Source organism: Amblyomma mixtum, chromosome 2 (genome assembly GCF_055824585.1).
Source record: "Amblyomma mixtum isolate Tamu chromosome 2, ASM5582458v1, whole genome shotgun sequence".
Classification (NCBI taxonomy): domain Eukaryota; kingdom Metazoa; phylum Arthropoda; class Arachnida; order Ixodida; family Ixodidae; genus Amblyomma; species Amblyomma mixtum.
In genome coordinates, this window is record NC_143013.1 from 306263368 (window position 1) to 306276952 (window position 13585).

The 13585-nt window shown below is 49.4% G+C and overlaps 1 protein-coding gene across 2 annotated transcripts in view; it reads right to left on the bottom strand.

The window, feature by feature from the left end:
• Positions 1 to 13585, bottom strand: part of LOC149364812 (neprilysin-1-like) — a 30515-nt gene extending 16930 nt beyond the window's left edge. The window contains exons 1-10 of one of the 2 annotated variants that reach the window (XM_089570202.1): positions 13252 to 13585; positions 10869 to 10905; positions 8546 to 8667; positions 8332 to 8397; positions 7615 to 7776; positions 6155 to 6244; positions 3862 to 4247; positions 3200 to 3289; positions 3093 to 3137; positions 1792 to 1922 (exon numbers count right to left, since the gene is read on the bottom strand). In XM_089570202.1, coding sequence (XP_089426328.1) covers positions 1792 to 1922; positions 3093 to 3137; positions 3200 to 3289; positions 3862 to 4247; positions 6155 to 6244; positions 7615 to 7776; positions 8332 to 8347 — 920 coding nt within the window. In that variant the 5' untranslated portion in view covers positions 8348 to 8397; positions 8546 to 8667; positions 10869 to 10905; positions 13252 to 13585. Of the gene's footprint in view, positions 1 to 1791; positions 1923 to 3092; positions 3138 to 3199; positions 3290 to 3861; positions 4248 to 6154; positions 6278 to 7614; positions 7777 to 8331; positions 8398 to 8545; positions 8668 to 10868; positions 10906 to 13251 lie in introns of those variants that run through there. The other variant, XM_089570201.1, reaches the window with a different exon arrangement.

The window sequence follows — 13585 nt, forward strand, 5'->3', positions numbered from 1 at the left end:
CGACAGCCGCCAGCTGTGCCGGGAGATACATCATAGCAATGTTAAAGAGAAGCGGGGACAACACAGCGCCTTGTGGTGTGCCCCGCGTTCCCATCTCAAACGGGCCGTACTCGGTCTCTTGTATACGTATATAGGCCAAGCGGTCTGTTAAGAAATCTTTGATGTAATTGAATGTACGAGGACCACAGTTGGTCTCGCTAAGGTGCTTTAGTATGACGTCGTGTTTAACATTGTCAAACGCAACCTTGAGATCGAGTGCTAGGACTATTTTGTCGTTATAAGAGGCGCTTGTCAGCGAACCACGTCCGGCACGAATCAAGGCCCAGGGCACGAGAACAAGCGAGGGCACATAAGCGGTGGCAATTAATGTGCATCTGGCTCGCCTAGGGACCAATACGGATTAATTTACTTACAATTTTTTGAGTTTTTGACGCGTATGCTGCGTTGGGTAGCTTGAGCTGCCTGTTAGCCCGATGTTCGTTTAAGGACGCCGCATTAGGTCAGTAAATGAGATTAACAGAATATGTTGTTATGTGCAGATTGAGGTCGCCACTTCGTTCTTTGATCGCACATCTTGAAGAGATAGACAAACCCTCTGTGAAGACTTGCATGGCTCACAAAGAGCGAATAAGAAAAACGTTGACCGCTGCGTATGCCAGGCTTCGAATTCATCTTCGACAAATTCCGAGCCCTCATTCTAGTGGCCACGGAAGCAAAACTTGTGCTGAGTCAGTCTTGCGTAACCAAGCCGGAATATGAAGTTTCGCGAAAGTTTTGCTTCTGATTTCTGCATATATGCATATATGCATATATGCAATCACAAGTGTTTTGTCAATTACAGGCATCTATTTAACATAGATGTCTACTTTGAAAAAGTGCAATAATCTTCACGTTCCCATAAACAGAAATATTGGTAACTTTATTGTGTGTTTTCATAACCACTGAACAAATGATTTCAAGTTTGCTTGGGTAACAGTTTGTTTTCACCTAGGTATACCCAGACGAACAGGCGAGTGCTTATATTTCATTACCGTTGCTGATAATCTTTGTTTCTTTAAAACGTGCGAAACCAAGACACTGTGTCACTTACCGCGTCTGCTCAGTTTTCTTACCCATCCATTGCATTCACTTGTATTGGGACATTCATAGCTAAAAATTTAAAAATACCGCCAAACAAGCTTGGATAGAAATCACCCGATGCGTTTCAACGATTTTAATAAGTTTGGTAGTTTGAAATTAACTACAAAAGAAGTGAACAGAATTAAATGCTTTCAATTGAGGGAGGTGTGGTCTAAAATAAATGGTCTAAAAATTTGGTCTAAAATAAATAAAGCGAGCAGCCCTTCTCCCACGAGAACGAAACCTGCATGCCGCGGGCGCAAAAATGGCGGCCGCCGTAGCAGACGACGGACGCTGCTGTCCTCCCTGAGCGGGGGCGCGCGCACCGAGGCACCCTAGTCGGGGATAGTGCTTTGCGGACCGCTCCCTGCACTTACAGGCTAACAGGGCCGTGACAATCAGCTGACGTCATTGGCTGGAAAGGGGTCCTTTGTCGGAGAAAAGCCGCTTCGTTCTTGAGTTGTATCCGACTATAGTACTAATTTTAATATATTTCAATGTGGCGGTCCCATGATGTGAGAAGCCATTAGGCTTCGCCAATGCATGCACACGAGTCGGCTTGCCAGCAAGCTCTACCATAATACTTTCGCAGCATGAAATCTTTCCTATCCATGACGGCCAGCACATTAGAAACATTCTCCCCTGGAAGGCGCCAAGTATCACCGTACGTACCGGTTCTCCGAGGCCAGGAGCTTGTCGAGCGCCTGGAAAGTGCTGATGTTCCACACAAGTATCTCCTCGTCGTATCGCGTAGGCACGCCACCGCGCTGGTAGATCTCGCGCACGATGTTCGCCAGCAGCTCCTGCGAACGGACGTTCGACAAATATAGTCGAAACTCGTTATAATAAAATGGTTTCTAACGAAATAGCGGACATAACGAAGGAATGACGATTCCCCTTGGAAGCCCGGTCAACGCGGGCTATAACGAAGCTACGGTTATAACGAAGTAATCGCCGGGCCCCTTCAACTTCGTTATAACAAGGTTCAACTGTTAGGGCACAGCCCGTCCCAGACTTTGGGATCAAGCAAAGTAGATGCACAGGGAAGCTATCCTGGCAACAGCTGCTATTTAGCGCCATGTCAGATACTTCCACGTGGCTTGCGATCCGCTGAGACATTTAGGAGGCAAGTGAAACGTTTCCTCGTGATTCCTATGCACGTGCGCTTGTGGGTTAATGATTGAACTCCAATCAAACAACGAATAGTTTATTTATTTGATGATTCAGTAAAACAAAGATTATGCGGAACGAGGATGCCATAATCAGACACTGTGACAGGACCTTCTGTATTTGTAAATGATTCGTGATAGAGTTCGCTTCATGAGAGAATATTTTAAGTAGAGAAAAGAACGATATTTTACCGATTCCCACAACTTTCTTCCTTAACGCCTCTCAGTGCTTAGTAGCTACATAGTTCAGATTTCTGTGGGTGCTTGTATGTTCATTCATAACGCTACTGTTCTGTTTCGTGCGCAATTAACTTTCACGCGTATGCGCCTGAACAGGCTTGAGCACAAATGCAACACAAATTCAGCCTCTTACGAGGCTGCATTAACACCAGTGCATGTACAGGGCCGACGGAAAGAAACACGAACAGAGCGGAGCCTATAGGCGCTTCGCTGTTCGCATCTCTTTTCATCGAGCTGTTACTTCGATGGTAGCAAAAAGACACTAGAGTCGTCCGTGAAGCATTCTAGGACGACTCTAACGTCTTTTTTTTTTTTTTGCCACCTAGGTAAAAACGCGATCGAAAGAAATTCGAACCACGGAGTGCGTAGGCGCCGCATTGTTCGCAGTTCTTTCCATCGCAGTAGTACAGGTTATCGTCTACACATAAGCACTTTAATGCGCTTCAAAAGATATGCGCGACTGAGTGAATAAACAAGGGGGAAGCGGTTTGGAAGAGAACCGCCTCCCTCTTTCCAAACTATCGTGAACGTAAATCCGAGCCTATAACAAACTCAAAGTTTTACCTTTGTCGGTTCGACAAGCGTCGTGTTGTCAACACTTTGATGCCCCTGTAAAGAAGCGTACTCCTTGATCTCTGGGCCATAGAGGCGAAGCCAACGGATACGCTCACCAAGGTCGCTCCGGATTGGAGTTGGTCCAGGGTGACGATGTTATCGCTGCTGAACTCCGTCAATTCTCTAAGCGTCTGGTAGTTAGAAATCTGGAAGCGAACAACGATACTGTTAAGTTAGAAATCTGGAAGCGAACAACGATACTGTTAAGTTTGCCGCCGCGGTGGCTCAGTGGCTATGGTGCTCGGCTGCTGTCCCGAAAGACGCGGGTTCGATCCCGGCCGCGGCGGTTGAATTTCTTTGGAGGAGAAATTCGAGGCCCGTGTACTGTGCGATGTCAGTGCACGTTAAAGAACCCCAGGTGGTCGAAATTTCCGGAGCCCTCCACTACGGCGTCTCTCATAGCCTTAGTCGCTTTGGGACGTTAAACCCCATAAACCAAACCAAACTGTTAAGTTTGTTTCGCTGCCGAGAGTTGGTCTGCAGTTTAAAACGCCCTCTCTTCGGGAAACTGGTAAGCATATAGGCATGTAGTCAATGTGGCCGCAAGGTTACCGGTTCCTAGCTGAAGTCGCGCCCAGTTAACGAAGTTATTTGTTGGAATCAGTATAGAAACGCCCTAATGGAGCGCTTAAACATTCCGGAACTGCCGCATACCGCCGTGCACCGCATCAGGTTACTGGCACCATCACTAATGGCGCACTAGACACGTGCCAGTTACCTCGGCGAGCGCGAACTCGTAGTCGTGCACGTCCGCCGTGACGGTGGAGGCCATGTCGTGCGCGCCCATGAGTGCCATGGTTCGTCGCACATAGGCGGCGTGCACATTCAGCAGCGCCCGGTACTCGTCAGCGTCGCGAGACACCACGAAGTTCGCGTGCAGCAGCGGCTCGCCCAGGTCCACGGCCAGCAGGGTGGCGCGCGCGTCGCGTGGGTCCGGCACCGCACGCAGCGACACGAAGAAGGGCAGCCCGTAGTCGACGCTCAGCCGCTGCAACACGAAGCGGGCGTGCGGAAGCCGCTCGCCCAGCTCGTACGGCCACTCGCTTAGAGACAGGCCTCGCATGACGCGCGTCAGTGGCAGCAGGCCCTCGTGTTGGCGGCCGCCTGCGGACAATGGACAACAGAGCTACGTAATTATAGCAGCCACGGAACTTCCCACTGGGCCCATATATACACCAAATCCGATGCTCAGGATGGGCCGAATATTGGAGGTACTAGAAGGTTAGTCCTAGTTAGCATAAATTCAGGGGACAAGGGAAAAGAATGCCAGGTAACCCATGCATACAGTCAAAACAATAAGCATACAAAAGGAAATGAAGTTACTTCCTTTTTTTACTTAGGGACTAAGGAAGAAAGGTGCATGCATTTGTATAGTCCAAAGAAAGTTAAAAGACGTTCCTTCCGTCAAAAGCCTGGACAAGGTCATGTTCCATTGTTTCAACACATTTACCACACCCTGCAGATGCGTCATCCTCATGGATAAATTTATTTTTGTAACTTCGCGTTCTGAGACACGCTGATATCTCTTCGAAGAGCAAGGCGCTGCCTCTTGGGTTACCTTAAATCGAATCCTTCCTGATTTGCCTTTCCCATTTTCTATGCACTGTGTGGATTCTGCTTTTTTTCCACTTAATTCAGTTATTACCTTATTACCCTCTGCGTATGACGTTTAAAGCTCCTCATTTTTCCGCTTTCGTTTTTTGCATACTTACTGGTTAGTTTTCTATAGTCCTTTTCCGCCATTGTCAGTCGACGCTCTTTCTGTACAAGTATTTAAATACCTCCGCTTTCCATCTGTTATCGTCCAGTTTCCTCAGGTGTTCTTAATATAATATTTTACTCTAAGCTTCCCGTGCTTCAAACGATGCCCAGCCCATTACGCCATGTACTGACTGATTTGTGGTTTTTCCGTGGGCAGCTAGTGAAAATCTGCCAACAACTCTGATTTACAACAAAGACGGAAAATGAGAAACACGATGGCGCACACCGTAAATGACTTACCCTATAAGGGAGTGAAACAAGAGTAAGCAGACGTCTAGACCACTAATTTGGCGTTGGCTCCTTTTATTTTCGATTGGTTTTGCCTGCGATAGCGTCTGGTTAGGTGCGAGCTTCCTCTCACATTTAATTTTTAAGTTTGGTTTGGTTTTATGGGCGTTTAACGTCCCAGAGCGACCCAGGCTATGAGGGACGCCATAGTGCAGCGCTCCGAAAATTTCGACCACCTGCGGTTCTTTCTTTCACGTGCACTGACATCGCACATTACATGGGCCTTACCGAGGCAAGGTATGCTGCCCAAGTTCGGGTTAGATTTCGATCCCTAAATATACAGAATGCGTACTGTTGGCAAGGGAGGCATATTAGCAATGCAGCAGTTAGCAATGCAGCAGTTAGCAATGCGGCAGTTAGCAATGCAGCAGTTAGCAATGGTAGGAGACACGGCGCCGAAGGTCTAGAGAAGTAAATACAGGAGATTGAAACCGCGGTTAAAATCTTCGTAACAGCAATAACTTTGCACGTTTCGAAGAGGGAATCTGCTTCCGTTGGCCACAGTACAAGTATTCTGTATTTTAGTGAAGGAAATCTACCCCAGGGCATAGCCAGCATACCTTGCCCCGATTAGGGAGCGCGCTAGAGGTCGGGCTACTCCCTTTGAGGGTAATTCGTGTTTAAGTGTACGATAGGCCAATAGGACTGAATGTGGTTTCCCTTGCAGATCACCCATTTTCTTCGCCATTTCTTGTGGACGACTTCGCATAAATGTTGACAAGATAAGTATACTTTCAAGCCTATTTCATTTAGATTAATGTGCGAAGATGGCAACCAGAACAGGTTGAACTTGCAGCGATTAATAGGAGTGTACCTATGACATGCTCGTTTACACGCTCACCTGCTCGTAAATGCCGTTTTTGCAAATAACTTTACGCGCGACATTGGACACTCTGTGGTCTGCTGAGAGGGAATTTGCCTTTGAATCGTTAGGCACGAAACAGGAAAGATGTGGCACGCACGGAGGTTGTAGCAGCTGTAGAAGAGGCGCATCGCTGTTATCTCGTCTCCAAATCGCTGATCTACGTCCAGTGGCCCCTTTCGGAGAGTTGCTGCAAGGAAATGGTTTGGTTTGGTTTATTAGGGTTTAACGTCCCAAAGCGACTCAGGATATGAGAGACACCGTTGTGAAGGGCTCCGGAAATTTCGACCACCTGGGGTTCTTTAACGTGCACTGATATCGCACAGTACATGGGCCTCTTGAATTTCGCCTCCATCGAAATTCGACCGCCGCGGCGGGGATCGAATCTTTCGGGTCAGTAGCCGAGAGCCATAACCACTAAGCCACCGCGGCGGGGATAAAGAAATGGGGCAGAAACAGTTAACTCTGAGAGCCTTTCACCAGATTCCAATGCTTTCTTAAAGTAGTAGTAGTAAGGTTCACTTTATTTCACAAATGTGCATACAGTCTTTAGAATAAGCCACAGGCCAAAAGCTAAAGAAAATAGCTTGAAAATGTCTGTGGCTCATCTAAGAGCCACTACAAAAAATAAATAAAATAAACACATACATACAACGGTCGCTAAGGCGAAGGCAAAACAGGGTTTTCTTGACTTTCCGTGCCATTTTTCGTGTGACCTGAACAGCTGTGACAGTGAGGGCATAAACACATCACACGTTATGCGGTAGCGGCTGCGACGTTAGGGCCCAATTAGACCGGGGACGCATTTTCTACCTCGTTTTGATTGATTCGAACAGCGACGTAAAAAAAAATTACTTATTGGCCTAGAGGTTGAACCCCCAACAGGCAGCTTGTGGGTCGATGGTAGAAACCCCGGAGCGAACGGCAGCCCTATTCTCAGTTGCTATAAATGCTTAACACAGGAAACTCACTTATCATTGCGTAAAATCTCTAAAGCTAAACAGGTGCATGCCGCACCTAAAAGCTCGCGACTATGTCAGTAATATGTGAAGTGACCAGAATCTTTTGAAAATAACTGCACGCTGATGCACAAGAAAAACATAAAGGGCCAGTATTGCCCATATCGAGTATACTGTTGGCATTAGACCATTATTTCCACGGTGGTTAATCCAAGACCAACTGGCCTAACATTAATGCACAGGAGCTTGTCGTAATATTTATAATTCACGTTTGTGGTGCCAAATATTCTCGATGGCAAACATATTTGACCACATTGTCCCTTCGTTCTTACGTCGGTGTGTTTTTTGCGCTAACCATTCCAGATAAACAAGCAATGTTCGCCAGCGTACTGATTTGGGGGGAAGGTTTGCCTTATGATGCGTACATTCCTGCACTTTTAAGCCGCTAGTGACATACAATAGGACGCGCGCTTCAAGCATCTGGAAGCGCCATGGTAACTTTCGTACCGTCGCTTGCGTTATATTAGGGGACTTCATAGCATATGTAGCCCTGCACAATAATTGAGAAGGGTGAAGCTCAGGGCGGTGCGTTCACACGTACCGAAGATCCTCTTGGTCACTTCGTCGCGCAGGTAGTCCTGAACCGAGTAGTGGCCCATGTCGTCGGGGACCGGATAACGGTTCGGCCACAGGCTGCACACGTACTCGTAGAAATTCTTGCACGGGTCCTTGTTTAGGTTCAACGTGTCCTTCAGTTCGATTGCTGCGAGCACGGTGATCGAAGGTCATAGATTGCGCCAGATTATAGACACACGTACGCTGCAGGTGAGGTTGCTGCGCACACTCACATGCTTGAACGTCCAAACCCGTATAAATTCAACGCCCTTTGTTCCTTTGGATAAAGGGCACAGTGGACAAGGACAACGGAAGAGCGATGCACACACAGGCGCTGTGCGTGTATTTAAACACTGGGGACATACTCAAGGGCAGGCACGTAGCCAGAATTTTTTTTTTTTTTTTGGATGGTGTGTGCCCGACTAGAACACAGAGAAGGAGAATGGAAGGGAGGGGGGGGGGGGGGGGGTCAACATGCTCGAAGGTCTAGTGCCATAATCAAAAAGTGCAGGTAATGACCCGCGTTTCCTGTATAAGAACGCGTCACTGGGCAGACGACGACACAGGCCAGCTTGGAATCTGCAGGATACAGTGCAAGTCCGAAGTGCTCCAGTTCTGCTAAGTGATTCTGGTTCAGCTGCTGTAATTTAGGCTAACGATGTCACGCTCAAGGAACTTTGCTCTTGATCTTTTCGGTGCTTACCTGTGTCTTTGCACATTTGTGTCTGGCAGTCGTAGTACTCTATGCCGACCTGCTTCAGACGTTCGGCTAAAAGAGAGAGGAGTACATCGTGTTAGGCGTGCACGTACGAATGCGGAGTTCGCCAAGCCTACACAAAGCACGAGCTGTTAACCGAGGCGGCCGCTACGCGGTGGGAAGGCGCTGACGTCGTTAGTAGTGCACACCTCAAACTCACCTTTGCCGTACTCGCGAGCGTAGTAGAAGGTGTAGGTAAGTGTTATGCAGGTCGACAGAACCACCGAAGCGCACAGCACCAGTAGCCACTGCTCGAACGTGGACCGTCGCTCCCAAAACCCACTGCGAGAACACACGAGACAATCGATGACGTATTCAGTGAGCAACACTTTTAGATGCAACGCTGTAGTTTCAGACGAGAGCGAGCGCACACCCTTTCAGCGCGAAAAATAAGAGTACAAAGCAGGTACGAAGCACGGCGAGCTGGGCATCTCCTTTTGTTTCGTTTTGACACCGGTGATGACCGAGATAGTATGTACCCCACCAACTAGCCTGTGCTTCCACGCCAAGTCATTGTTCGATTTGCGCGACCTAGATGGGCCATCTGTATGACCCAATACGGCGGCGCTACGGAGTAATGCTTCCAAAGCAGGCCTTTATGGAATCAATAGCTTGTTTTAAAGCTTCACAATAAACTCGCGTTTGTTTGTCAGCGGAATCAACCTCATGGGATTCAAAGAACTCTCTCTTTTATCGAAGGTGTAAAAGAATAAATGAGAAACAACGAAGAAACCGCTGTCTTGCGCTTGAAAACGATCGGCCTGATGGTGGACCGATATATGGTCTACGCGCACTTTGATAGAATTTAAAATCAACATCGACAGTGAAGAATTTTGTGCAGCAGGTGAATAAAAAAGTAAGGAGAACAGGGAAGCAAGACCCAGCGACTGCTTCGCACAAAACAAGCTAAAAAGTTTGTCAGTCACTGCAGCTTGGGTTTTAGTTGATGAAGCTATGCTTTTGCGCTTCTTCGTGCTGAAATTTTATTAGCAATCTGCTATATTAAATAAGTGTAGATAACTAATCGTATATACAGGAGCAAAACGAGACCAATGATGTCGAATTTACCAGCGCGTTGCCTTTTGCCCCGAGTTTTGTCGATATGCAGTGGATGGAAAGCATGTAATGAATGCAAGGCCATTATGGTACAATTATTTTGGTTCAATTTTGATCGGTTCTTGTGATCCGTACGTCTGTTAGTCTGACTGATGCCAGCGACAGCGAGTGCAATGGCCAATAGAAGTCCAAAAGTATTCAGAATGGTACCGAATTCAAATGATGTCCCCTTCGTGGAAACAAGTCCCCGTGCCGTAATAATTTGATTTATTGGGGTTTAACGTCTCAAAGCGACTGAGGCTATGAGGGACGCCGTAGGGTTCCGGAAATTTCGACCGCCTAGGTGTTCTTTAACGTGCACTGACATCGCACAGTTCACGGTCCTCTAGAATTTCGCCTCCATCGAAATTCAGCCGCCGCGGCCGGGATCGAATCCGCGTTTTTCGTGCCAGCAGCCGAGCGCCGTAACCACTGAGCCACCGCGGCGGGTCCATGCCGTAAAAAGGCTGCATCTACAGAGCTAGAAAGTCGGACATACAATTCATCAAGCTTGAATGTGCCCGTTAGCCATGTGTACTCCGCGATGTTTAACAAATATAGCGTCTTGTATTTAGTAGGCCCTTGTAGCCCAGGTAAATCATCTCTTTAGAAATATAGACTGGATGCTTGACATGCTGCCACGGTCCTGCAAGTGTTTCACTGCATAGTGGTAACCAGGCCTGTTCTTATGCTCTCTGTGTAATGCGCGCTCACACCGGAAAATTCAAGCAGTGACCCACAGCGGCTCCTCTATCACGGTAGCGTGCAGACATCCGCTTAACAGCGCTGCTAATTGAAATATCTTTAACGGGCCAACGGGGAGCAAATGAAGCTGTTCCGCGCGCGCCTATCCTTTTTAGATCGCAATGCGAGGAGCGCTTGGTTTTGGAAAGTTTCTCCACCCCTTTTCCATTAATGGAGAGCCTTGTACACGCCTGACCGTAAACAGACGCTGAAAAGCTGCAGATGCACGCAGACGGTTGTTTTCCCGGCCACCAGATGTCGCCATCATGAAAATGGCTCCGACGCAAGGTGGGCCCGCCGTGTGTTGAGCTACATTCATCGCAGAGATATGTCCGAACCCAGTGGTGCACACGCGTCAAAACCCTTCGACGCAATTTTGTTGTTGTTGTTGTTTTCGCCAATCCCGTGGACCAAAGCTGTAAAGGCGTGGGTCAAGGATGAGGAGACTGCTCACTGGCAGAGGGCTGTGCAAAGTCAATCGAAACTGCAGCAGCATACAGGCCACACAAGACAACCGCCATCATCACCGAGCCGTCGGTGACGTTATCGCGGCGCCCCAGGGCGAGAGCGGAGTGTCTGCTACATACCCACCAAATATTAAATTACAAATTGCAGTCAGTATCAGAATGCGTTGGATCACTTACTCTGTTGATATGGAGAACGATGAGTCAGTATCAGAGTCTGAAACGTGACAGAGTGAAAGAAAAAAATGAAAAGCTTTCTTTATCATTTGTTCGCGCAGCCATACATGCGCTGCTGTATGGCTACACATAGAGTAGAGTGGGAATTAAGAAAATAAATAAAAATAATAAAGCCATGCACGTGTATGGCTACACAGTAGCACCTCTGAACTGTTACATTACGAATCGTAAATAAATGGGCAGTAAGAACGCAAGCGGTGAACTACAGTTTAAAAGAGTGTTGTGTTGGGTTTTATAGCACACAAGCAACTACAAAGCTATCATGCACTGAACACAAGGCAAAATATGTCTGTTATTTTAGGTCTGCACTGTTGTGATGGGAAAACTATATGGCGGTGGAGGAGAAGGAGCGGTTCCCTCCTCTTAAACATGAAGTGCTTTTAGCTCCCATTCTAAGCAGGTTAAGGTGAACATCGTCCGGAAAACGCGGAGAACGTGACGTCTAACCTGAAGCCGAACATTCCTAAACTTCGGTCTGAATGGTGCCCATGGAGCTGGACGCACGAGGAACCGGCGCGCTGAGGACAGAAGAGCACCGTGCGGGTCTTCTTTGTTGCTTGATGTGGGGCTGGGGATACGATTCTCCTCGGAGATCACCGATGAGTAGTCGGGGGAAGGGATTGTTGGAAGGGGGGGGGGGGGGGGGGGGGGCTCCATGGACACTGTGGTCTCCAATATGCTCCCACGAAATCGGAACTTCTGCACACCAGTGCCAATCCTAAAGACAACACGAGTTTGGGAATCTCTCTGACGGGAGGTCCTGTAAGAGAGGTCGAGGAGCTCCGCATACTGGGTCTGTTCATCCTTAACAGGCTCAGCCCGGAATCCACTACTGCCCATAAACCAACCAACCAGCCAAACTCAAGCGCGTAGTCGAACAGGTCGGACGCATGATCCAACACGTTTCAAACAAATGCGGCGGGTTGCGGGGCAGGGACGCGCTTCGGCCCGCCCATGCCTTCGTGACCATCAGGATCCTCTACTCCATTTCCTTTCTTCGCACTACGAAACAACACGAGACACGAATCGACGCCATCATTAGAAAGGCTACAAAGCGAGCGCTGGACCTCCCAGTGGCCACGTCCAACACTAAGCTGTCACAGTTGGGGGTGCTCAACTCCTGCCAAGTTACGAGAGGCCCACGTCGTGAACCAGCTAGAACACGCGACTCTTACAGACGGCATCCGGGCGCCGCCTGCTAGACCACCTGCACATCCAACACGAGTGCACTCCAGGGTATCCGTGTCGGATTCCGGAGCTATGGTGTCACAAGCTCTGGGTCCTTCCACTTCCGCGCAACATGGACACGCAGACACACGAAGGCAGACGAGAGGCGCGCGCTCGGGCCCTCGAACACCAACACGGATCCAACCAGGGTAATATACAACGTGGACGTGGCAGGGCCGTCGCCCATTGAATTCTATACGGCCGCCGTAGTTCACCAGGACCAACCCGTTAACGACCTCGCATATCAAGCTCCAAATTCAGCGCAGGCCGAGGAGGTAGCCATTGCGCTTGCCGCCTCGGACCCGAATCCAAAGGTAATCATCACATATTCGCATCGAGCTCACCTGGAACTACGGAGGAGCTACCTGGCTGGCGAGGTTTCACCTTGAGCCTACCCTATTCTAAAGTTGGCAGTAAGAAAATCGGCAGTAAGAGAATCGGGCCATCAGGGCCTTAGAGGTAACGAGGCTGCGGACGCGGCCGCCCGGGCGCATACCCACCGGGCAGCTCATTCAGGCTCCACCGGCTCAGAGATTCGGCAACTGGTGCTGCGGTTCGGGGAAATTGTGGAATACTATTGCTTACGGCATCGGTTTTTCCAGGTCCCTGCTAAGGGCCTGGTAAAGCCGATGAGCGAACTCTGAGGCGCCTGCAGACCAACACTTTGTTGTGTCCTGCAATAGTGAAACATTTTGACCCCAAAATTTGCTGTGTGCTGCCCTCACTGTGGGGAAGTGTCCGATAACTTCCACATGGTTTGGGCCTGTCAGGAGAATCCTTCCCTTCCCCCAAATCCTACCCCTTCCGGAGAGGCATGGGAGGCAGCCCGGCCCAGCTGATCGGGGCTGGAGTCTCAAAGGGTTCTAGACCAGCGGGCACGAGTCGCGGCCTCGTCAAATAGGGTCCCGGACTAAGGACTCCACTTATGTAAAGGGCCAGCTTTGCCTGCAAACTCTCCTTTCACTGAACAAAATGTTTTCACCTACCCCGCCACCTCCAGCATGACAGTGAAAAGTCGGGTTTCGGCTCCTTTACACGACGCAAGTGGAAGTCTAGATTCATTACTGTCTGTAGAAGCGCTGATGGCGGTGGGACGCACCGAATTCGTGGGCTCTGCGGAAGATGCTGATGTCGACAGTCTGGCGGGCCAGGTCGTAGGCGGCGTAGCTATTCCAGTGCGGCTCCAGCTGGTCGCGCTCATCCTCGTCGTCCAGGTCGTCTCGCCGGGGTTCCGGCGGTATGCAGACCACCTCGACCGACGGGAACCGCGCGCGCCGGGACAGCGATCGCACGCGACGCCGAGGCGGCTCGCGACCTGGCGGCGACGAGTCGAACTGCAGTCGCCGCGCCACGTGGTGTGAACCGGCCCGCTTAGCTGGTGGCGACAGCCGCTCAAAGGAGGCTCGCTGCCGCACGCTGTTGGGCCTCGGCGC